At 42.1% G+C, this 22,763-nt stretch overlaps 1 protein-coding gene and 1 long non-coding RNA gene across 2 annotated transcripts; both read right to left on the bottom strand.

Moving 5' to 3' along the window:
• Positions 1–849: 849 nt before the first annotated feature.
• LOC145861763 (uncharacterized) lies at positions 850–3,715 on the bottom strand. The gene is made up of 3 exons (XR_014381407.1): positions 1,925–3,715; positions 1,663–1,724; positions 850–1,546 (listed from the first exon to the last, which is right to left on the bottom strand). It is a non-coding gene; the product is annotated as an uncharacterized LOC145861763 (long non-coding RNA).
• Positions 3,716–7,277: 3,562 nt separating this feature from the next.
• LOC106577671 (uncharacterized) lies at positions 7,278–9,685 on the bottom strand. Its single transcript, XM_014155990.3, has 5 exons — positions 9,215–9,685; positions 8,719–9,069; positions 8,473–8,604; positions 8,297–8,346; positions 7,278–8,181 (listed from the first exon to the last, which is right to left on the bottom strand). The coding sequence occupies exons 1-5, from the start codon at positions 9,534–9,536 to the stop codon at positions 8,038–8,040; spliced, it is 999 nt and encodes a 332-aa protein (XP_014011465.2). The 5' UTR covers positions 9,537–9,685; the 3' UTR covers positions 7,278–8,037.
• Between the last annotated feature and the right edge of the window lie 13,078 nt (positions 9,686–22,763).

Genomic DNA, 22,763 nt, shown 5'->3' with positions numbered 1-22,763 from the left:
TGCATGAAATGAAAATGAAATGTATGTATTCACTACTGTAAGTCGCTCTGGATAAGAGCGTCTGCTAAAAGACTAAAATGTAAAATGTAAATGTAAATTAGATCGACAAAAGCAATTTAGTGATACACTTTGTCCCAGGTGTGTAACCATCAAAGGGTCTGGTTGGATTACATCCTTGTTAAGTGCACAACCTGTGAAGCAAACAAATTAAATAAATCAAAGACAAAATTATAGTACAGAATTATACAATACTATCATTATTCAGACTACATAGCTATTAAATGGATTAAAAAAGACTGACATAAAAAAAAGTAGAAGCATCCACATGTATTTTTCTTTCTTACCACAATTGGCGTAAAACAAAACAATTGTCCAATATATAATCATCATGTTACCGTCCTTTCTGAACTGTATAGAGTGTGGGGTCTGACAACAGGGCACCTTTTATATGTTGACACTCATTGGGTAATCATTATGATGTAGGCGGAAACTCTGAACTAAGTGGTATTATTGGCTGTCTGAACAGGCATAAAACGTGATAAAAACTACAATCTAACATGTGTCCTGTGACATACCATAGTTAGAGCAGCCCTTCAAATGATGTAAAGTCAGAGTTACTGGTTTGTATTTTTTCATCATTTGGGTCGGTGGCTGAGACTACTGGTACATATGTCCTCTTTGACATACACAAGGGGGTTTACATTGCATTTCTCACTTCATGTCTGTAGAAGGCAGTTCAAGCTTTCAGGAGGAAGTGAACTCTGGTGAGGTTGGCACCTTTTTGACAAAATAAAGATCCTTTGATACCTAGGGCAAATAAGTAATAAGAATAAGGCAAGTCATTAAACGTAGGAAATAAAAACATGTTTATTGAAATATCACACATGTTTAAGGGCAGGTTACAGAGTTCCATGTTACAACTATTATCATGAAAAGGAAGAGTTCAGACATTTGAAAATCATCATATACATTTTGTTTGTACACTTCTACCAAACCAAATGTATCCAGTCAGTCAACCTCAGCCACTATTGGTGAGGATTTGATACTACTGAAACCATCCTAGTATCAGCTTTCATACTTTGGGGGAAATTATGGTGAAGCTTGGCCCCTGCAATGGCATTCTTCATCAAATCAGAAGTGTACAAAATAGCCAGGTCACACGGACACAGTCAAGATCAAAGTGGAGTTCAGAGGAGGGGTGGGGCTTAACTTAGAATTATGCTGATCACAGGAGGCTGCTTAGGGGAGGTCAGCTAGTAACAATGACTGGAATGGAGTGAATGGAATGATATCCATATGTTGGATGTGCTCAATAGCATTCCATTTATTCAGTTCTAGCCATTACTATGAGCCCGACCTCCCCAATTAAAGTGCCACCGGCCGCCTGTGATACTGATTGGAGGACTGCCACATCCTGTCTATCTGACACACCAGAGTAGATGGTTTCTTCCTCTCTCTGTTCTCTCCTCTGTCTCCTGGGCTTGGTACTCTTCTTGTCAGTGAACTTCAAGGCAGTGTAGTTCAGGGCATCATCATCACTGTGGAGCTGTGGGGATAAAACACAGACTCACTCAATTCAGACTCTGGGTTAAATCTAGTGCTGTACTATTTAGCTATAATACTCTTATCCAGTCTCACTCTCGGTAGAGCAATTCTGCTAACCTGTTGGTCTGATGTGTTGGCATAAGGCTTCCCATACTGGCTGTGCTGAGAAGGGGTCCCCGCTAAAAGATTAATAACAAAATATTCAAAACACTTGAAACATACTATGTATGTCATATTTCCTGCTTTAAAATAAAGTAGGCTTGTGAAATGAAAACAATGTCCAGAGAGGGAAGTGATAAGAGGAGGGCTAGCCTTCACTCTTCTTTATGATCTGTAACTATTATTACTATTACTATTAGTATGAAGACTTTTACTGTACCTGCACAGTGTTCATATCGTGACCTCTTCATTCTCATGAAGAGGAAAATGTTGACAATCACACTCAGAATCACAGCAGTTGTCAGGCAAGATAGAATGATGACAAAAATAAGCTTACTCTGATCACCCAACAGATCTGAAACTTAAAAAACAAATATACAGTACTTTAAAATGATTTTCTACTATTTCTTCTCAAACACTTTTACCCATAGACTGGTGATGTTGGCTTAAAAGTTGAGGATCTGCTATCTCTTCACAGTTATATAAAGTGACAAAGCCCTATAGTGCTTCCGGAAAGTGTTCAGACCCCTTCCCTTTTTCCACATTTTGTTACGTTAAAGCCATATTCTAAAATGGATTAAATAATTGTTTTCCCTCATCAATCTACACACAATACCCCATAATGACAAAGCAAAAACAGGTTTTTAGAAGTGTTTGAAAATGTATTAAAAATTAAAAAACATAATACCTTATTTGATATGAAACTCAAAATTGAGCTCATCTGCATCCAGGTTTCCAATGATCATCATAGAGATATTTCTAAAACTTGATTGAAGTCCACCTGTAGTAAATTCAATTGATTGGACATGATTTGGAAAGGCGCACACCTGTCTATATAATGTCCCACAGTTGACACTGCATATCAGAGCAAAAGCAAAGCCATGAGGTTGAAGGACTTGTCCATAGAGCTCCGAGACGGTATTGTCGAGGCACAGATCTGGGGAAGCATACCAAAAAATATCTGTAGTATTGAAGGTCCCCAAGAACACAGTGGCCTCCATCATTCTTAATTGGAAGAAGTTTGGAACCACCAATACTCTTCCTAGAGCTGGCCGCCCGGCTAAACTGATCAATCAGGGAAGAAGGGCCATGGTCAGGGAGGTGACCAAGAACCCGATGGTCACTCTGACAGAGCTCCAGAGTTCCTCTGTGGAGATGGGAGAAGGAAAACCATCTCTGCAGCACTCCACCAATCAGTCCTTTATGGTAGTGTCCAGATGGAAGCCACTCCTCAGTAACATGCACTTGACCACCCACTTGGAGTTGGCCAAAAGAAACCTAAAGGACTCTCAGAGCATGACAAACAAGATTCTCTGGTCTGGTGAAATCAAGATTGAACTTTTTGGCTTGAATGCCAAGCCAAAAAGGAGGAAACCAGGCTCGCTCATCACCAGGCCATTACTAACCCTACGGTGGTGTCAGGATCATGCTGCGGGGAATATTTTTCAGTGGCAGGGACTGGGAGACTAGTCAGGATCGAGGGAAAGATGAACGGAGCAAAGTACAGCGAGATCCTTGATGAAAACCTACTCCAGAGCGCTCAGAACCTCAGACTGGGGCGAAGGTTCACCTTCCAACAGGACAACAACCGTAAGCACACAGCCAAGACAATGCAGGAGTGGCTTCGGGACAAGTCTCTGAATGTCCTTGAGTAGCCCAGCCAGAGCCTGGACTCTGTCGAACATCTCTGGAGATATTTGACAATAGCTGTTCAGCGACACTCCCCATCCAACCTGACAGAGTTTGAGAGGATCTGCAGAGAAGAATGGGAGAAACTCCCGAAATACAGTTGTGCCAAGCGTGTAGAGTCATACACAAGAAGACCTGAGGCGCTTACATCGCTGCCAAAAGTGCTTCAAGAAAGTACTGAGTAAAATGTTCATATTTCACATTTAAATTTGCAAACATTTCTAGAATCCTATTTTTGCTTTGTCATTGTGGGGTATTGTGTGTAGATTGATGAGGGAAAAACATATTTAATCAATTTTAGAATAAGTCTGTAACGTAACAAAATGTCAAAAACTTCAAGGGGTCTGAATACTTCCCGAATGCACTGCTATGTAGGACACCCAGCCTTATGGCTCTTCTCACACTGATCACTCCTGTCTCCATGGGTGTAAATGATTCCTGGACAGGGTTCTCCTGAGCCATGTCTGAACCAATAGACACTGTGTTGTCCTGCAAAGGTCTCAGTGTGTATTCTACAGTTCAGACACAGAGTCTCCTGGCTGGACTTACTCCGACAGACTTCTGAAGAGGGTGACAGAGTAAGATCAATGTGTGTAAATTGTATTTTCCTGCTATATTTATTTATCGCCAATTTATTTGAATTTTATGGTGCAAAATGAAAATCCAAAATTAGGGAAGGAAGTTAAGTTACCTTGGACAATTAAAGCAATTAAAAGTTGATTTTGCCCACTAACATTGCACCACAGTAGTATGTACAGAGTCTCCTAGCTCTATCTTGGTGATTGTCAGGTTAAAGCTACCGTCTTGTCTCTTCACACTCAGACGTTTAGTCTCGTTAAAGTCCATGGTAAAGTTGTAGACATATGAACTCTCTTGAGCGTGGTGAAATGATGATGCTATCAGAAGATGTTTCTCTCCAAAGGTCTGCTTTAACCAAGCAACGATGGTCATCATATCAGATTAACAAAAGCAAGGGAGAGACACAGTACCTCCCATCTCAGTACAAGGGTCTGGTTGAACAATGTCCATAGTCAATGCACAAACTGTAAAATATAAAAATATAAATGGATCAAAAATTATTTCTACCCATTATAAAGACAGTACATCTCTTATACTTTCCATATTCATACTACAACTAATGTAAATGGATTCAAAATACTATGGCATGAAATTATTTGAAAAATAATCCACTTTTAAAATTCTTACTTACTTATCGAAGTTGGTGTAAAACAAAAACATTATCCAATGTCATATCTTCATTGTAATGTCAATCCTTTATGCACTGTATAGTGTGAGGGTGTGACAACGGGGCACCTCTTTTATGATGACACTTTACATGTAGCCATCATACAGTAGGAGGGAACAATGAACTGAGAGACTCTATTGGCTGTCTGAACAGGATTAAAAGCTACAGTCTAGCAAGTGTGTTTACAATAGTTTGAGCAGCTCCGACAGACTTTTAAAGAAGACAATCAAGTCAGAGTTATTAGATCAAGCTGATTAAATGGTGGATGATACACTGCTTATTTATTTGCGAAATGAAACTCATTAAGACCAATTTTCTTTTGATGTTTGGACAAACAGTAAAGGATCATATTCCGCTCTCTAATGCCTCTGGTATTGAGCCCATCCCAACCCAGCCTAGCCCAGAGGTAAAATTAATCCAAAATGTAGTAAGTTTCTCGCCCACAGCATACTGTATACAACCTCCATTTTTGGCTCTTGGTTTTCATCTTAGGCCTCCAACATTAAATAATATTATTAGTGTGGCAATAGCATGGCCTATTAATTTCAGACCTTTGTTGGTTACTAATGCCCTTTTAAATATGGCATAGGTATATTTTTGCCCTTTTTTTTGCCAGCCCAAATCCTCTAATTAACCTCAGTAGTGCCACTGCACAGTGCATGTCTCTTTTAAGTATATTAAGACTCTGTAATACTTTGTCTTTGTAATACATGTCTTCTTTGATATAAGTGTACCTTAAGTATTTGAAAGAAAACAAATATTATTTGTCCAGCTGGTCATTCAACAGTTACAATACTCCAGATGACCAGTAGAAGATCTGTTGTGTCTAGAATATGTCTTGTCATTTACAGTATAAAGGTGAAGGGGGGTAGAGCAGAGTGCGTATGGGAAAACAACTTAATGAAACAAGTCTACTGTATGTCAGTCTCATTCCCTGTATATCCTTCACAGAAACATGCACTGACTGATGTGTAACACCCGAGAGTGCATGTATGATTGGACACCAGTCAACCAGTCAACTTTCCAACCAATACATGACACATTTGATCCACTCTGTTTTTCTCTCTGGTTAGTGTGATTCTTATGAGAAGCAATCAAGAAGGAGGATCTTCCTCTATTGGTCTCCTTCTTACAGAGGAACCTGCAGTAGTTTTTGTGCTGTCTGATTGAGAATGTACTGAAAGTTCTCCCATGACATCATCATAAACTCACCCCTCCCCCTGATCCCATCGATATAGAATAAAGGGTGCTGTATCACACATGAGACAGTTAACTCAGAGAGTTCAAATAGTTTTCATCAGCAGTTCTTGGTGGTTTGTAACTGATTTCAGATAACTAAATATATATTTCAGTCAGTTTAATAAATAACTGTTTTGTTGTGGCTGTAAACTGTCAGGGGCAACATGAACAACAAGTAAAGATAGTGAGAACAACAGTGACACCACATAGACATCCTGCTGAAAACCACATAGAGACACAGAGACACAGAGAGCAGGTAGGAGGGTCCTGTGTGCACAAAGCCAGCAGGCCCACCTGACCAAAGCGTAGATACAGCCTCACCTTGGGATTACAGAAGTCTGCAGAGTACCTGGGAACTTGTTCACTGTGTGGGGGTGGGTGTAAATAGGTTGTCTCCCATTCTTATTCAACCACTCCCTGGAACTAAATATATTTTTTTTAACTACACGTAAACATTTGTCATTGTCTTCGTCATATAGAGATCACTCTACTATCACTTTTATTTTGAGTGATTGCGTGGCTCCTCCTGATAACTTAGCTACACTTTATAATAACTTAGTTGATGTTAGTAGTAATGATCCAGTGATGTAGAATGCCTGGCCTGTTTGAGGCATGTGAATACATGATGCAGAAATGGGTTTATAACATGTTATAGACTTCTAATAAGCATGTACTAACTATATTACCTTGTTTTAGATTATTAACAGCCACACATTGTGTTTATTGGGCACTTGTTTGACAACTATTTCGGCTAGACACAAACTATCACAGGAAAGTACGTTTTCATGGATTCAACATTTTGAACATTTTCACAACTTCTAAACATTAATGCGGCTCTATTAGTGAAGCAGTCACAGGAGCTTCAATATACACTGCTGCTCCATATTGAAAGATAAATGAATTGCAGTCCTGCAAGGTAGACTGATACGTTCACATATTGTCAACAGTTTCTGAAAACTGCTAAATCACAATGTGTACATTGTCATACTTGAAATCAGCCTCTCAACAATATACTGTTCAAATTATATTCAGCTAAGATTTTTATTTTTAGTTCAGGCTTTTCTCATGAAGAGAGCGACATGGTTGTTTATGGTTTAGATGAACTGAGGTGTGTGTAGAGAGCGTGTGATGAGGACTGACAGTCATTGCTGGGGGTTAGAGATGAATTTAGCTGTGTTAAATCTATTTAATGCAGTCAGAACACCGCAGAGATGTTTTTAGGATACATCTAAAAAATTGTTTCAGACAAACTAAAACACCAGATGCATATTTACAGTGCATTATCGAACTAAAAAGAGCTTTGTGACATTGAGCGTAAGCCGAATATGGTTGTTGCACACTGAATCTGTGGGTGAAATTTAAGAACAGAGACAAATATGAATGCAACCCGAACAAGATCTCTATATGAAAGCAGTTTAATGTTTTATTGGATCTACTGTAAAATGCACAACAGTACCAATGTTAATAAATAAATTAGGGACATTTGGGCAATCTTGATACAACATTTTTAATAGAAATAAAACAGTTCATTGGATCAGTCTAAAAGTGCTCATACACAGTGCTCATACACTGATGTCATCTAGTGGCCAAAATCAAAATTGTCCCTGGGCTGGAATAATACATTATGGCCTTTCTCTTGCATTTCTTTTTTTTATTAACTTTTACCAGATCTATTGTGTTATATTCTACTACATTCCTTTCACGCTTCCATAACCTTCAAAGTGTTTCCTTTCAAATGGTACCAAGAATATGTTATTTTAGGCAAAAATTGAAAAAAAAGGGGGTAATCCTTAAGAGGTTTTAATTCGGGATCGGTGTCCTTTCCACGGGACGGTTGAGCTAACATAGGCTAATGCGATTAGCATGAAGTTATAAGTAACAGGAAAAATTCCCAGGACATAGACATATCTAATATTGGCAGAAAGCTTACATTATTGTTTATCTAACTGCACTGTCCAATTTACAGTAGTTATTACAGTGAAATAATACCATGCTGTTGTTTGAGGAGAGTGCGCAATTTTGAACATGAAAAGTTATTAAAAGGAGCTTGAACAGAATACAACTGATTGTAACACACAATGAAAAGCCATAGTTATACATACAGTGTAGAAAACACAAAATCAATGCACATTATTAATTAAAGAGCAAAAGTTGATGTTTCAGTCCATGTTTTGGCACCTCACCCCAGAGTACACAGTGTCTCTCTCCATGGCGCTCCTGTGTCTCCGGGTCTTTGGCTTCTTGTGGATGACATTCAGAGCAGCGTAATGGACCGACGTGAGTGTGTCATCGTCTTCTTGATCCTAAGAGGAATAGCAAAATACATTCCAAAGACATCAGGAAATTACCTGATATCTTGATAGAAGGATCTGTTTGCAGTTCACCCAAAACTGTTATATATCTTTATGGTCTGCATACCTGGTTATGAGAACTGGCGACTGCCAGACCACTTGTCTGAGGGTGCGTTCCTTTTAGAAAAACACATGAAGGAATCATCATCATCATCATCATCATACAATCAGTTTCATGACTAAAACGTATCGTATACCGCACCAACAGCTTGATCATATATTGTGGGCAATGATAATGCTTACCTCTGCACAGCAGAGAGGTTTTCTTGGTCATCTTACACAAAAAACAACCAAGGACAATGATGAGGATGACACAAAGAGCCAACGCTACACCCAGACAGTACACCATGAAAACATGGTCCTCCTTACAACCATCTGTGGAAATACAGACAGTGACAGTGGAGATTCAGGACATTTTGCTCCACCAGACATTGAGTTTATTCAAGGCACCATGAAATAATATCTGAACATATCAGAAGTATCACTTACGGTCAACATGCAGCTTGGTCCCGTTTCCAAACAGTATCACCCCACATGATGCCACAGCACAGTAGTAAGTCCCAGCATCAGAGAGGTTGAGGTTCCTCTTGGGGAGGTTGTAAACACAGCTCTGTGTAGGAGACCCAGTCTCAATGCTCTTCTCACACTGATCACTCCTGTCTCCATTGGTGTAAAGGATTCCTGGACAGGATTCTCCTGAGCCATGTCTGAACCAATAGACACTGTATTCTCCTGCACAGGTCTCAGTGTGTATTGTACAGTTCAGAGTCACAGAGTCTCCTGGCTGGACTAACTCAAACACAGGCTGCTGGTTCACAGACATGCTGTTGGACTCTGAACCTGAAGAGAGTGACGGAGTAAGATCATAGTGTGTATATTGTATTTGCCTGATATATACTGTACATTTAGTGCCATATCCTAAAGTACATTTCTAATTTAATGGTGCAAAATTTAAATCCCAAATTAGGGAAGGAAGTTAAGTTACCTTTTACAATCAATACAGTTCCTTCTCCAAATTTGACTTTGCCCACTTTCATAGCACCACAGTAGTATGTAGCAGAGTCCCATGGCTCTGTCTTGGAGATGGTCAGGTTAAAGCTGTCAACTCCTCTCTTCACACTCAGATGTTTAGTATCAGTGAAATTCTTGGTAAAGTTGTTGAAATAAAAATATTGTCCACTGGAAAGTCTCGATGTCATGAGAAGGGGTTTCTGTCCAAGAGTCTGCTTGAACCAAACAACATCGGTATTCACATCAGTTGGCAAAAAGCAAGTGATAATCACACTAGCTCCCCGGTGAGTAACCATCACTGGGTTTGGTTGAACAATGTCCTTGGTTAATGCACAAACTGTAAATCCAAACAAACATGGATCAAAGATCAAGATAAAGACGTAAAAACATCTAAAATACTTGCTTCAAAGTAATTCAAATGGATTCTAAAAGCCAGTAATATATAGATTGTTTTAAAGGATCTAAATCAAAATGTCTTACCGGAGTTGGCATAAAACAAAAAGATTGCCCAATGTCTGATCATCATTGTAACATCAGTCCTTTCTGCACTGTATAGAATGAGGGTCTGACAACGGGGCACCTTTTATGTGATGGCACTTTACATAGCTTTAATACAGTGTAGGAGGGAACTCTGAAACAAGAGATTTTATTGGCTGTCTGAACAGGAATAAAAAGTACTCTATGGCAAATATGTCATCTGGTTTACCACAGTTTGAGCATAAAAAAGTTTATAGAAGACATTGTAAAGCAAGTCAGTTATTGTATTGAGACAATCAAATAGTGGCTTGATACAGCTGGTTACTTATTTGGGAAATGTTACTTTTATTACATACCAGTTTGGACAAACAGTGAATGATCCTATTCTGCTCTCTAGTGCCTCTGATACTGAGCCCATCCCAACCCAGCCCAGCTCAAAGGTTACATTAATCCATAGTATGTTTTTAGTCTGTCTGACACCTAACTCATACCAAAGACTAAAAATGGGGACCGATAATCTTTGCTAATTAAATCAAAATCAAATTCACTTGTAACATGCTTTGCAAACTAAAAGTGAAATTCTTACTTGCGGACTCTTCCCAACAATGCAGAGAGAAAAAAAAATGAAATTAAAGAAAAGTAATAACATGAGGAATAAATACACAATGACTAACGATAACTTGGCTACATACACGGGATACCACTACAGAGTCGATGTGCAAGGGTACGAGGTAATTGAGATGGGTATGTACATATAGGTAGCAATAAATTGACTAGGCATCAGAATAGAAAATAAACAGTGACAGCAGTGTATGTGATGAGTCAAAAGAGCATCAAGCAAATAGTCTGTGTAGCTATTGGTTAACTATTTATCTAAGTACTTAGCAGACTTATTGCTTGGAGGTAGAAGCTGTTCGGGGTCCTGTTGGTTCCAGACTTGGTGCATCGGTACTGCTTGCCGTGCAATAGCAGAGAGAACCGTATTACTTGGGTGGCTGGAGTCTTTGACCATTTTTAGGGCCTTCCTCTGGGCCTGTTATAGAGGCCCTGGATTGCATGGAGCTTGGCCCCAGTGATTTACCCTAAACCTCAATAAGTCTTGTAATAAATAATGTGGAAATTTAGCAAGTTGAGGTGACTTAACTGCTTGGAGTAACCCTGGATTGTCAACTGTCATTGTTAAACATTCTGATACAACAGTAGCTAAGATGGGGAAAACTTTTAGAAACTTCAGAGTGTTTTCTATCCAAATCTACTAATAATATGCATATTCCAGTTCCTGGGCCCGAGTAGTAGGCCCAGGTAGGACGGTCCTGTGTACACAAAGCCAGCATGCACACATGACAAAAATGTAGATACGACCTCATCTTGTGCTTCCAGAATGCAGAGTACCTGGGAATTTGGTCACTGGGTGGGGGTGGGTGTGAGTGACATTGCCATCAACACAACTAAAAGAGGACAACACATTACAGAGGATAGATGACTTGCCACAATAGGTTGACTCCCATACGTATTCAACTACTCCCTGGAACTCAATACAAAATTACACACAAACACCAGTCATCGTGTTCGTCATATAGAGATCACTTTTCTATCCATTTTATTTTGAGTGATTGTTTTGCTCCAATTTATAACATAGTAGATGTTAGTAGTAATAATCTAGTGATGATGACTACCTAGCCTGTTTGATGCATGTTACTCTATGATGCTGAAATGGATTCATAACCTGTAATTGATGTGTAAGCATTTAAATATTACCTGACATTTTGAACCTTTTGACAACTTCTAAAAGTTGCTGAAACTCTAATGTTGAGCCAGTCATGAGGACTTCCATGTATACTGCTGCTCCCTATTGAAAGATAATATAATACAGTGGTTCAATGTGCACATTAAATACATTAAAACTGCTCAAATACAATGTGCACATTGTCATACTTGAATTATTTTTTTCAACATTATCAACTGTAACATACTCAGCTACAAAGTCTATTTTTAGTTCAGGATTTTCTCATGAAGAGAGTGAGTGGTGCTCTTAGTGACATGGATGTTTGTGGTTTTGATTCACTGAGGTGTGTGAAGACAGTGTGTGGTGAGGACTGATGGTCATTTCTGTGGTTTAGAGATGAGTTAAGCTGAGTGGTAAATCTATTTAGGGCCGTCAGAATACCACAGACATCTGATACAAGATACAGCTTAAAAAGAGAGTTTTAGAAAAGCTTTGTTATATTGAGCATAAGCCGTACATGGTTTTGCAGACTGAATCTGTGGGTGAAATAATCAGCACCTCACAACCCTGAGCTGCACACTTGACTCCCCTTCCCCCATGAGCGTCCGGAACATAAGAGTCTAGCGGGTACCATAAACCTGCCTCTCAAACTCTCTCTGACCTGTGTGACCTGTGCCTTGACAGGTTGTTAGGAAGGTTATTAGGGGGTCAGACATCTGCCCATCTTCTTGACGATACAGGTCACACAATACTTGCTCTCTACCTCAATCAGTGGCCTGTCTCTACCCATCAACAACTTTAGTAAATAACATCTATCTGGGCTTGTGGGATGGTGTGCGTGCACAGTGAGTTATGTGATATTTGTTGTTTGTTCTTTATAGGTGGTTACGATCGTTGTATGCTGCCTTTGTGTATAGCTGTATTGTAATGTGTAGGTAGCATATACATTTTCATACAGTCCTTCCCTTTTTAATAGCCTTGTTGCTCTACTTGTGCTATCAGATAGTATTGTGTACCGTGGATTCATTACCTCTGTTTTAGAACCACTACCATTCCACTACCTTTCCCACTTGTTATTCCCATGTACATTCCTATGTCCATCTCCATATTCATGATCTCCAGTGTGTGTACATACATTTCCCGAGTGTGTCCACTCTTGGACTGCCTTATTCCCCTCTTCCCCTCTTCAGCAAAGATCCTCAGTTTTCAATAAACAGAGCCAAGAAGAACAAGAACTTGTCAGACAGGCCACTTCCTGTAAGGAATCTTCTCAGGTTTTGGCCTGCCAAATGAGTTCTGTTATACTCACAGACACCATTCAAACAGTTTTAGAAACTTTAGGGTGTTTTCTATCCAAAGCCAATAATTATATGCATATTCTAGTTACTGGGCAGGAGTAGTAACCAGATTAAATGGGGTACGTTTTTTATCCGGCCGTGCAAATACTGACCCCTAGCCCCAACAGGTTAAAAGTTAAAATAAGCACTAAACCCGCTGCGCCTGGGTCCCTTTCATACGACGACCGTTACAGAACTTCCCACCACCAACGGACCAAGCAGCGGGCCCAGGAAGAGGAAGGATCCTGGGCCAGGGAGAGAAGGGAGTGGAGGACATTTTGGACATGGGAGGAGGTAATGGCAGGGGACAAGACCCTGCCATGGAAACAGGTGGAGACAGCGAGGGAGGAACGGCGAAAGTGGAGCGAAGAGCAGGCCCAACGTAGGATGCATGAGAGGCAGCCCCAAGAAATGTTTTTTGGGGGGCACACAGGTAGTTTGGCTGGGCCAGGGTTAAGCCCCAAGCCAACTCCCCGTGCTTATCGGAGGCAGCTTGTTACTGGTCAGGCCCTGTGCTATGGGGTGATGCGCACGGCGTCGAGGCCGAGCATTCACAGGCCGGTGTGCGCGGTGCCAGCGCCCCGCATTTACCAGGGGGAAGCGGGCATCCAGCCAGTAAGGGTGGTACCAGTACTGCGCTCAAGACCGCCAGTGCGCCTACACGGCCTAGTGTATCCTGTTCCCGCTCCTCGCACTAGCCCTGAGGTTCGTGTATCCAGTCTGGCACATCCAAAGCCAGCTCCACGCACCAGGCCTCCAGTGCGTCAGCCCAGTCCAACTCGTTCTGTTCCTGCTCCTCGCACTAGCCCTGAGGTGCGTGTTTCCAGTCTGGCACAGCCAAAGCCAGCACCACGCACCAGGCCTCCAGTGCGTCAGCCCAGTCCAACTCGTCCTGTTCCTGCTCCCCGCACTAGCCTTGGGGTGCGTGTCTCCAGTCTGGTACCTCCACTACCAGCCCCACGCATCAGGCTTTCAGTGCGCAGTACCCCGTCCAGAGCTTCCGATGACAGTACCCCGTCCAGAGCTTCCGACGACAGGTCCCCATCCAGAGCTTCCGACGACAGTACCCCGTCCATAGCTTCCGGCGACAGTGCCCCGTCCAGAGCTTCCGACGACATGTCCCCATCCAGAGCTTCCGACGACAGTACCCCGTCCATAGCTTCCGGCGACAGTGCCCCGTCCAGAGTGTCCGACGACAGTGCCCCATCCAGAGTGTCCGGCGACAATGCCCCATCTAGAGATGGCCCACAGTCCGGAACCGAGTGAGACGGCCCACAGTCCGGAACCGAGTGAGACGGCCCACAGTCCGGAACCGAGTGAGACGGCCCACAGTCCGGAACCGAGTGAGACGGCCCACAGTCCGGAACCGAGTGAGACGGCCCACATTCCAGAACCGAGTGAGACGGCCCACAGTCCGGAAGCGAGTGAGACGGCCCACAGTCCGGAAGCGAGTGAGATGCCCTACAGTCTGGAGCTCCCAGAGTCGTCCTACAGTCCGGAGCTCCCAGAATCGTCCTTCTGCCTGAGGTCTACAGCAAAGTGCCTCAGCCAGAGGTATTCAGCGGGGGTGGACAGGTTAGGTGGTGGACTAAGGCCAGAGCCTGAGCCACCTCCACAGTAGGAGGATTGGGGAGGGGGGGTGTAGCACGGGAACCGTCGGGGACGGCAGCCACTCTCCCTTCCCTCCCTTTAGTTTGGGGGGTTTATTTTGTGTTTATTTTTGTGTGAGGTGCATCCGGTGTCTGCACCTTTGGGGGGGGGGGGGGGGGGTACTGTCACGTCCTGACCAGTATAAGGGGTTATTGGTTATTGTAGTTTGGTTAGGACGTGGCAGGGGGTATTGATTTTATGTGGTTCGGGGTTTAATGGGATATGTATTTATATAAGAGGGGTGTTTGATTTATGTGTTCCGGGGTTTTTGGTTAATCTTCTTGTTTTGTATTTCTATGGTTTTCTAAGTTGTGTATTTCTTTGTGTTGGCCTTGTATGGCTCTCAATCAGGAACAGCTGTACATCGTTGTTGCTGATTGAGAGTCATACTTAGGTAGCCCTGTTTCACCTGTCCCTTTGTGGGAAGTTGTTTGTGCATTGCTGTGTGTAGCCTGCATTGTTGTGCTTTTTCTTGTTTTGTGTTTTCAGTGTTCTAAATTAAAAGTTAACCTCTCTAGGGTATGTCGTCCCACCTACTCAACAGCCAGTGGAATCCCGTGGCACGATATTCAAATACCTTAGAAATGCTATTACTTCAATTTCTCAAACATATGACTATTTTACACCATTTTAAAGACAAGACTCTCGTTAATCTAACCACACTGTCCGATTTCAAAAAGGCTTTACAATGAAAGCAAAACATTAGATTATGTCAGCAGAGTACCCAGCCACAAATAATCAGACACCCATTTTCAAGCTAGCATATAATGTCACAAAAACCAACACCACAGCTAAATGCAGCACTAACCTTTGATGATCTTCATCAGATGACACTCCTAGGACATTATGTTATACAATACATGCATGTTTTGTTCAATCAAGTTCATATTTATATCAACAACCAGCTTTTTACATTAGCATGTGACGTTCAGAACTAGCATACCCACCGCAAACTTCCAGTGAATTTACTAAATTACTCACGATAAACGTTCACAAAAAACACAACAATTATTTTAAGACTTATAGATACAGAACTCCTTTATGCAATCGCGGTGTCCGATTTTAAAATAGCTTTTCGGCAAAAGCACATTTTGCAATATTCTGAGTAGATAGCTCGCCATCACGGGCTAGCTATTTTGACACCCACCAAGTTTGGCACTCACCAAACTCAGATTTACTGTAAGAAGAATTGGATTACCTTTGCTGTTCTTCGTCAGAATGCACTCCCAGGACTTCTACTTCATCCACAAATGTTGTTTTGGTTCAAAATAATCCATAGTTATGTTCAAATGTCCTCTGTTTTGTTCTTGTGTTCAAGACACTATCCGAACGGTGATGCGCCGGCTCGTATCGTGACAAAACATTTCTAAATATTCCATTACCGTACTTCGAAGCATGTCAAACACTGTTTAAAATCAATTTTTATGCGATTTTTCTCGTAAAAAATAGATAATATTCCGACCGGGAAAGCCTGTTTTCGTTCAAAGACTCAAAGTTGAAAATGGCCTCGTCTCGTGCACGCGTGCGCCCGTCTCATTGTTCTCAGATCGACCACTTACCAAATGCGCTACTGTTTTTCAGCCATGGGCTGCAAAGTCATCATTCAACGTTCTGGCGCCTTCTGGGAGCCTATGGGAGCCGTAGGAAGTGTCACGTTACAGCAGAGATCCTTTGTTTTCAATAAAGAGAGTGTAGAAGGCCAAGAAATGGTCAGAGAGGGCACTTCCTGTACAGAATCTTCTCAGGTTTCTGCCTGCCATATGAGTTCTGTTATACTCACAGACACTATTCAAACAGTTTTAGAAACTTTAGGGTGTTTTCTATCCAAATCAAACAATTATATGCATATTCTAGTTTCTGGGCAGTAGTAATAACCAGATTAAATCGGGTACGTTTTTTATCCGGATGTGAAAATACTGCCCCCTACCCTTAGAGAGGTTAAAATGAGCACTCAACCCGCTACGGCTTGGTCCCTTTCATACGACGACCGTTACAATATACATATGAGCTGGGTAATGTAAGATATGTTAACATTATTAAAGTGGCATTATTTAAAGTGACAAGTGATCCATTTATTAAAGTGGCTAATGATTTGAGTCTGTATGTAGGCCGCAGCCTCTCTCTGTTAGGGATGGCTGTTTAACAGTCTGATGGCCTTGAGATAGAAGCTGTTTTTCAGTCTCTCGGTCCCAGTTTTGATGCACCTGTACTGACCTCACCCTCTGTATGATAGCGGGGCGATCAGGCAGTGGCTCGGATGGTTGTTGTCCTTGATGATCTTTTTGGCCTTCCTGTGACTTCAGGTGCTGTAGCTGTTCTGGAGGGCAGGTAGTTTGCCCCCGGTGATGCGTTGTGCAGATTGCACCACCCTCTGAAGAGCCTTGCGGTTGCGGGCGGTGCAGTTGCTGTACCAGGCGGTGATACAGCTCGACAGGATGCTCTCAATTGTGCATCTGTAAAGGTTTGTTAGGGTTTTAGGTGACAAGCCACATTTCTTCAGCCTCCTGAGGTTGAAGAGGCGCTGTTGCGCCTTCTACACTACACTGTCTGTGTGGCTGGACCATTTCAGTTTGTCAGTGATGTGTACGCCGAGGATCTTAAAACTCTCCACCTTCACAACTATTGTCCCGTTGATATGGATGGGGGTTGCTCCCTCTGCCGTTTTCTGAAGTCCTCGATCATCTCCTTTGTTTTGTTGACGTTGAGTGAGAGATTGTTTTCCTGACACCACACTCCGAGTGCCCTCACCTCCTACCTGTAGGCTGTCTCGTTGTTGTTGGTAATCAAGCCCACTGCTGTTGTGTCATCTGCAAATTTGATGATTGAGTAGGAGGTGTCATGACCATGCAGTCATGGGTGAAGATGTCTGTATTCAGCCATGACTCGGAGAAACATAGGATATTACAGTTCTTCAGATCACGTTGATAGTCTAGTCTCGAAAGGAGCTCACTCAGTTTATTCTCCAGTGATTGCACCTTTGTAACTAGAACGGAGGTTAGAAGCGGTTTATCCACACTTTGACGTAGTCTTGCAGGCAACCCGCATGCCAGCGTCTATATTTAGGTTGCCTCCTCCATCTTCAAGTGTCAGGATTTGGGCCTGGTCCTGGATAATCAATATGGTATCGCCTCCGACTCATCGAAGTAGAAGTCCTCATCCAAATTGAGGCTAGTGATAGCTGTTCTGATGTCCAGAAGCTCTTTTAATCATAGGAAACCATGGCGGAAACATCATGTACAAGAAAAAGTTAAGATCTGCTCCAAAAAATACACAAAATAGCACAATTGGTCCCTCCAGCGCCATTCCACATAAACATCAGTATTATGCACTCAGTATTATGGAAATAGATTGGGGATACGGCAATGTGATAGACTAGAGTCCTATCAAGGGGGTGTACTTGTACATTAAGCAGTGTCCTGCTACAAAAACAGGATACAGGTTGTGGTTCCTATGAGCTGTTCTGGCTCACAAAAACCAAGGCTCATGCTAGGCTACCTCCTTTTGACAACTAGCTAGAAAATCTCCTGACTTCAGAGTCGATAATGAAAGGGGCTGTGCTTTTTACTGATAGGTTCTCCCCTGTGTCTTTCTCAGTCAAACACCCACATGGACAGCCACACACAACCCCCTGTGTCTTCTATGATACAAGGGTACCCTACGTCTTTGAAAGAAAATAAAAATTATTTTGACAGGGACATTCAACAGTTACTGAAAAACAGCAACCCAGCTTTATGTGTTTACTAGTCTGTGACCAACTGACAGCCAAAGAGTTGACACACACAGGAACTTTATTCACACGCCTAGGAGATGTACATGGGGATGGAAAGTGGGAAAGGTTGTGGTTCTGTAGAAGGAATTAAAATGCAATCAATATACTATAAACACGATATTACAAGAGCTGTAGTAAACAGTAATACAGGAATGTATAAATGGCATATAATCCCTGAAAATGTTTACAGGCCACAAACTGTACAGAGGCATCATACATAATGCAACAATAGTTAACTATTAAGAACAATATAGACATGTCCCACAACTCACTTTGTGCATGCACACCATCCCACAAAAGAGATACGAGTGAGTCCAGCTTTTGTTTTGAAGGACAGAGATGAGCTTGCTGCTCTTTCTGTTACTGTTGAAGGAGACTGAGAGGGGGAGACAGGAATTTGGGATCTGGGACCCAAGATGACTGCCTGTGATCGGCTGACACCACGGTGTGATAAAGCACCTGGCAACCATGACCCCTAGCAACTAATCGGTTTGGCTAGGGCCAGAGGTATGAGGGGCCAGTTTACGACCCATAGCCTAGCCTGCTTGAATCCAGAGGGTAGGGGAGCCTACTGCAGGAGTTAGAAAGTTAAAGAGTTTGTCCCTGGGAGAGGGCTCTGAGAATAATATGATGGGCTACGAGTCAACGGCAGGGAATTTGTAACAGTTACAATACTCCAGGTGACCCATACCATACACTTCCGGTTTGGAGCGAGCAGTCGCACCACGCTTCGCTCCACAGGTAATATTACACTTCGCTACATTACAACGGCTTGATTTGTTTGATCTGAGCAATTCTTCTTAGCCAGCTACATAGCCGTCTTTGTATCAAAGATAATTGTGTAGTTTAGAGTAACTGAGTAATTATCGAGGCTAGCTATCTTCGTCCTCCTAACGTAGTCAACACTGCTAGCTGCTAGCTAGCTAGTCATCACTGTTAGCTAGCCAACTTCTACCGACTAGCAGCACCGCAGAAACTATTACATTACAATGCAACGACTTGATTAGTGTGGTGTTAGTGTTAGTTAGCCAGCCACATAGTTGTCTTTGCTGTCTCTGTATCTAAGATAATTGTGTAGTTTGAGTTTGAGTATTATCGAGGTGTGCTAGCCAGCCGCGACGCGGCGCCAGACTTACTCAACACACCTAGTCATCATTAACCCACTGCCAGCTAGCCAACCGTTACCGACTAGCAGCGCTGTAGTTACTAATACTTTACAACGGAACGATTGGACTAGTGCAGTGTTACCTAGCTAGCTACCTAGTTGTCTTTGTCATAGCTTGATAATTGATAATTGTTAGCTAGCCAGCCATCGAGGTTAGCTAGCCAGCTATTTTCCGTCCCCCGCGACGCCATTTTTCCTAACCTAGCCAACTATTACCGACGAGCAGCATTGTTGAAACTAAATACACTACAAGGAACGTCTTGATTAGTGTTATGTTAGCTAGCTAGCTACAAAGTTGCTTTGTATCATGACAAGGTGTAGTACTGAAACTACCGAGGTTACCTAGCCAGCTACACGTTCAAAGTCAACAACGCAGCCACCGCTAGCTAGCCTACTCCACCAGCCAGCAGTACTGTATCATTTTAGTCAATAACATTTTTGCAACGTAAGCTTAACTTCCTGAACATTCGAGACGTGTAGTCCACTTGTCACTCCAATCTCATTTGCATTAGCGTAGCCTCTTCTGTAGCTTGTCTACTATGTGTCTGCCTATCCCTGTTCTCTCTCCTCTGCACAGGCCATACAAACGCTCCACACCGCGTGGCCGCTGCCACTCTAACCTGGTGGTCCCAGCGCGCACGACCCACGTGGAGTTCCAGGTCTCCGGCAGCCTCTGGAACTGCCGGTCTGCGGCCAACAAGGCTGAGTTCATCTCAGCCTATGCTACCCTCCAGTCCCTAGACTTCCTGGCGCTGACGGAAACATGGATCACCACAGATAACACTGCTACTCCTACTGCTCTCTCCTCGTCTGACTACGTGTTCTCGCATACCCCTAGAGCATCGAGCCAGCGGGGTGGTGGCACTGGAATCCTCATCTCTCCCAAGTGGACATTCTCTCTTTCTCCCCTGACCCATCTGTCTATCTCCTCATTTGAATTCCATGCTGTCACAGTTACCAGCCCTTTCAAGCTTAACATCCTTATCATTTATCGCCCTCCAGGTTCCCTTGGAGAGTTCATCAATGAGCTTGACGCCTTGATAAGTTCCTTTCCTGAGGATGGCTCACCTCTCACAGTTCTGGGTGACTTTAACCTGTTGGGTCTAGGGGGCAGCATTTGCACGTCTGGATAAAAAAAATGTACCCGATTTAATCTGGTTACTAATCCTACCCAGTAACTAGAATATGCATATACTTATTATATATGGATAGAAAACACTCTAAAGTTTCCAAAACTGTTTGAATGGTGTCTGTGAGTATAACAGAACTCATTTGGCAGGCAAAACCCTGAGACATTTTCTGACAGGAAGTGGATACCTGATGTGTTGTATTGACTTTAAACCTATCCCATTGAAAAACACAGGGGTTTAGGAATATTTTGGCACTTCCTATTGCTTCCACTAGATGTCACCAGCCTTTACAAAGTGTTTTGAGTCTTCTGGAGGGAGATCTGACCGAACAAGAGCCATGGAACGATGATGTCCCATTAGACACCTGGCGCGCTAGTTCATGTTGGGTACCCTCGTTCCAATACGTTATAAAAGAGTATGCATTCGTCCACCTTGAATATTATTCATGTTCTGGTTAAAAAAGGCCCTAATGATTTATGCTATACAACGTTTGACATGTTTGAACGAACGGAAATATATTTTTTCCCCTCGTTCATGACGAGAAGTCCGGCTGGCTTACATCATGTGCTAACGAGACGGAGATTTTTGGACATAAATGATGAGCTTTTTTGAACAAAACTACATTCGTTATGGACCTGTGATACCTGGAAGTGACATCTGATGAAGAGAATCAAAGGTAATGGATTATTTACATAGTATTTTCGATTTTAGATCTCCCCAACATGACGTCTAGTCTGTATCGCAACGCGTATTTTTCTGGGCGCAGTGCTCAGATTATTGCAAAGTGTGATTTCCCAGTAAGGTTATTTTTAAATCTGGCAAGTTGATTGCGTTCAAGAGATGTAAATCTATAATTCTTTAAATGACAATATAATATTTTACCAATGTTTTCTAATTTTAATTATTTAATTTCTGACGCTGACTTGACTGCCGGTTATTGGAGGGAAACGATTTCCTCAACATCAATGCCATAGTAAAACGCTGTTTTTGGATATAAATATGAACTTGATAGAACTAAAAATGCATGCATTGTCTAACATAATGTCCTAGGAGTGTCATCTGATGGAGATTGTAAAAGGTTAGTGCATCATTTTAGCTGGTTTTATGGTTTTGGTGACCCTGTCTTTGACTTGACAAAACATTACACACAACTCTTGTAAATGTACTGTCCTAACATACTCTAAATTTATGCTTTCGCCGTAAAACCTTTTTGAAATCGTAAAACGTGGTTAGATTAAGGAGATGTTTATCTTTCAAATGGTGTAAAATAGTTGTATTTTTGAAAAATTTGAATTTTGACATTTATTTGGATTCAAATTTGCCGCTCTTGAAATGCACCTGCTGTTGATGGAGTGCACCACGGGTGGCACGCTAGCGTCCCACCTAGCCCCAAGAGGTTAACCTCTATGGGACCGGCGGGACGAATTCGTCCCACCTACGTAACATCCACTGCCAGCCTGTGGCGCGATTTTCAAAATCTTCAAAATCCTATTACTTCAATTTCTCAAACATATGACTATTTTACAGCCATTTAAAGATAAGACTCTCGTTAATCTAACCACACTGTCCGATTTCAAAAAGGCTTTACAACGAAAGCAAAACATTAGATTATGTCAGCAGAGTACCAAGCCAGAAATAATCAGACACCCATTTTTCAAGCCAGCATATAATGTCACCAAAACCCAGAAGACAGCTAAATGCAGCACTCACCTTTGATGATCTTCATCAGATGACAACCCTAGGACATTATGTTATACAATACATGCATGTTTTGTTCAATCAAGTTCATATTTATATCAAAAACCAGCTTTTTACATTAGCATGTGACGTTCAGAACTAGCATACCCCCCGCAAACTTACGGGGAATTCGCTAACATTTTACTAAATTACTCACGATAAACGTTCACAAAAAGCATAACAATTATTTTAAGAATTATAGATACAGACCTCCTCTATGCACTCGATATGTCCGATTTTAAAATAGCTTTTTGGTGAAAGCACATTTTGCAATATTCTAAGTACATAGCCCAGGCATCACGGGCTCGCTATTTAGACACCCGGCAAGTTTAGCACTCACCATAATCATATTTACTATTATAAAAATGTCATTACCTTTTGTTGTCTTCGTCAGAATGCACACCCAGGACGTCTACTTCAATAACAAATGTTGGTTTGGTCCAAAATAATCCATCGTTATATCCGAATAGCGGCGTTTTGTTCGTGCGTTCCAGACACTATCCGAAATAGTAAAGAAGTGTCGCGCGCTTGG

Source organism: Salmo salar, chromosome 18 (assembly GCF_965601325.2).
Source record: "Salmo salar chromosome 18, fSalSal1, whole genome shotgun sequence".
Classification (NCBI taxonomy): domain Eukaryota; kingdom Metazoa; phylum Chordata; class Actinopteri; order Salmoniformes; family Salmonidae; genus Salmo; species Salmo salar.
This window is presented reverse-complemented; position numbering and strand designations above follow the sequence as displayed.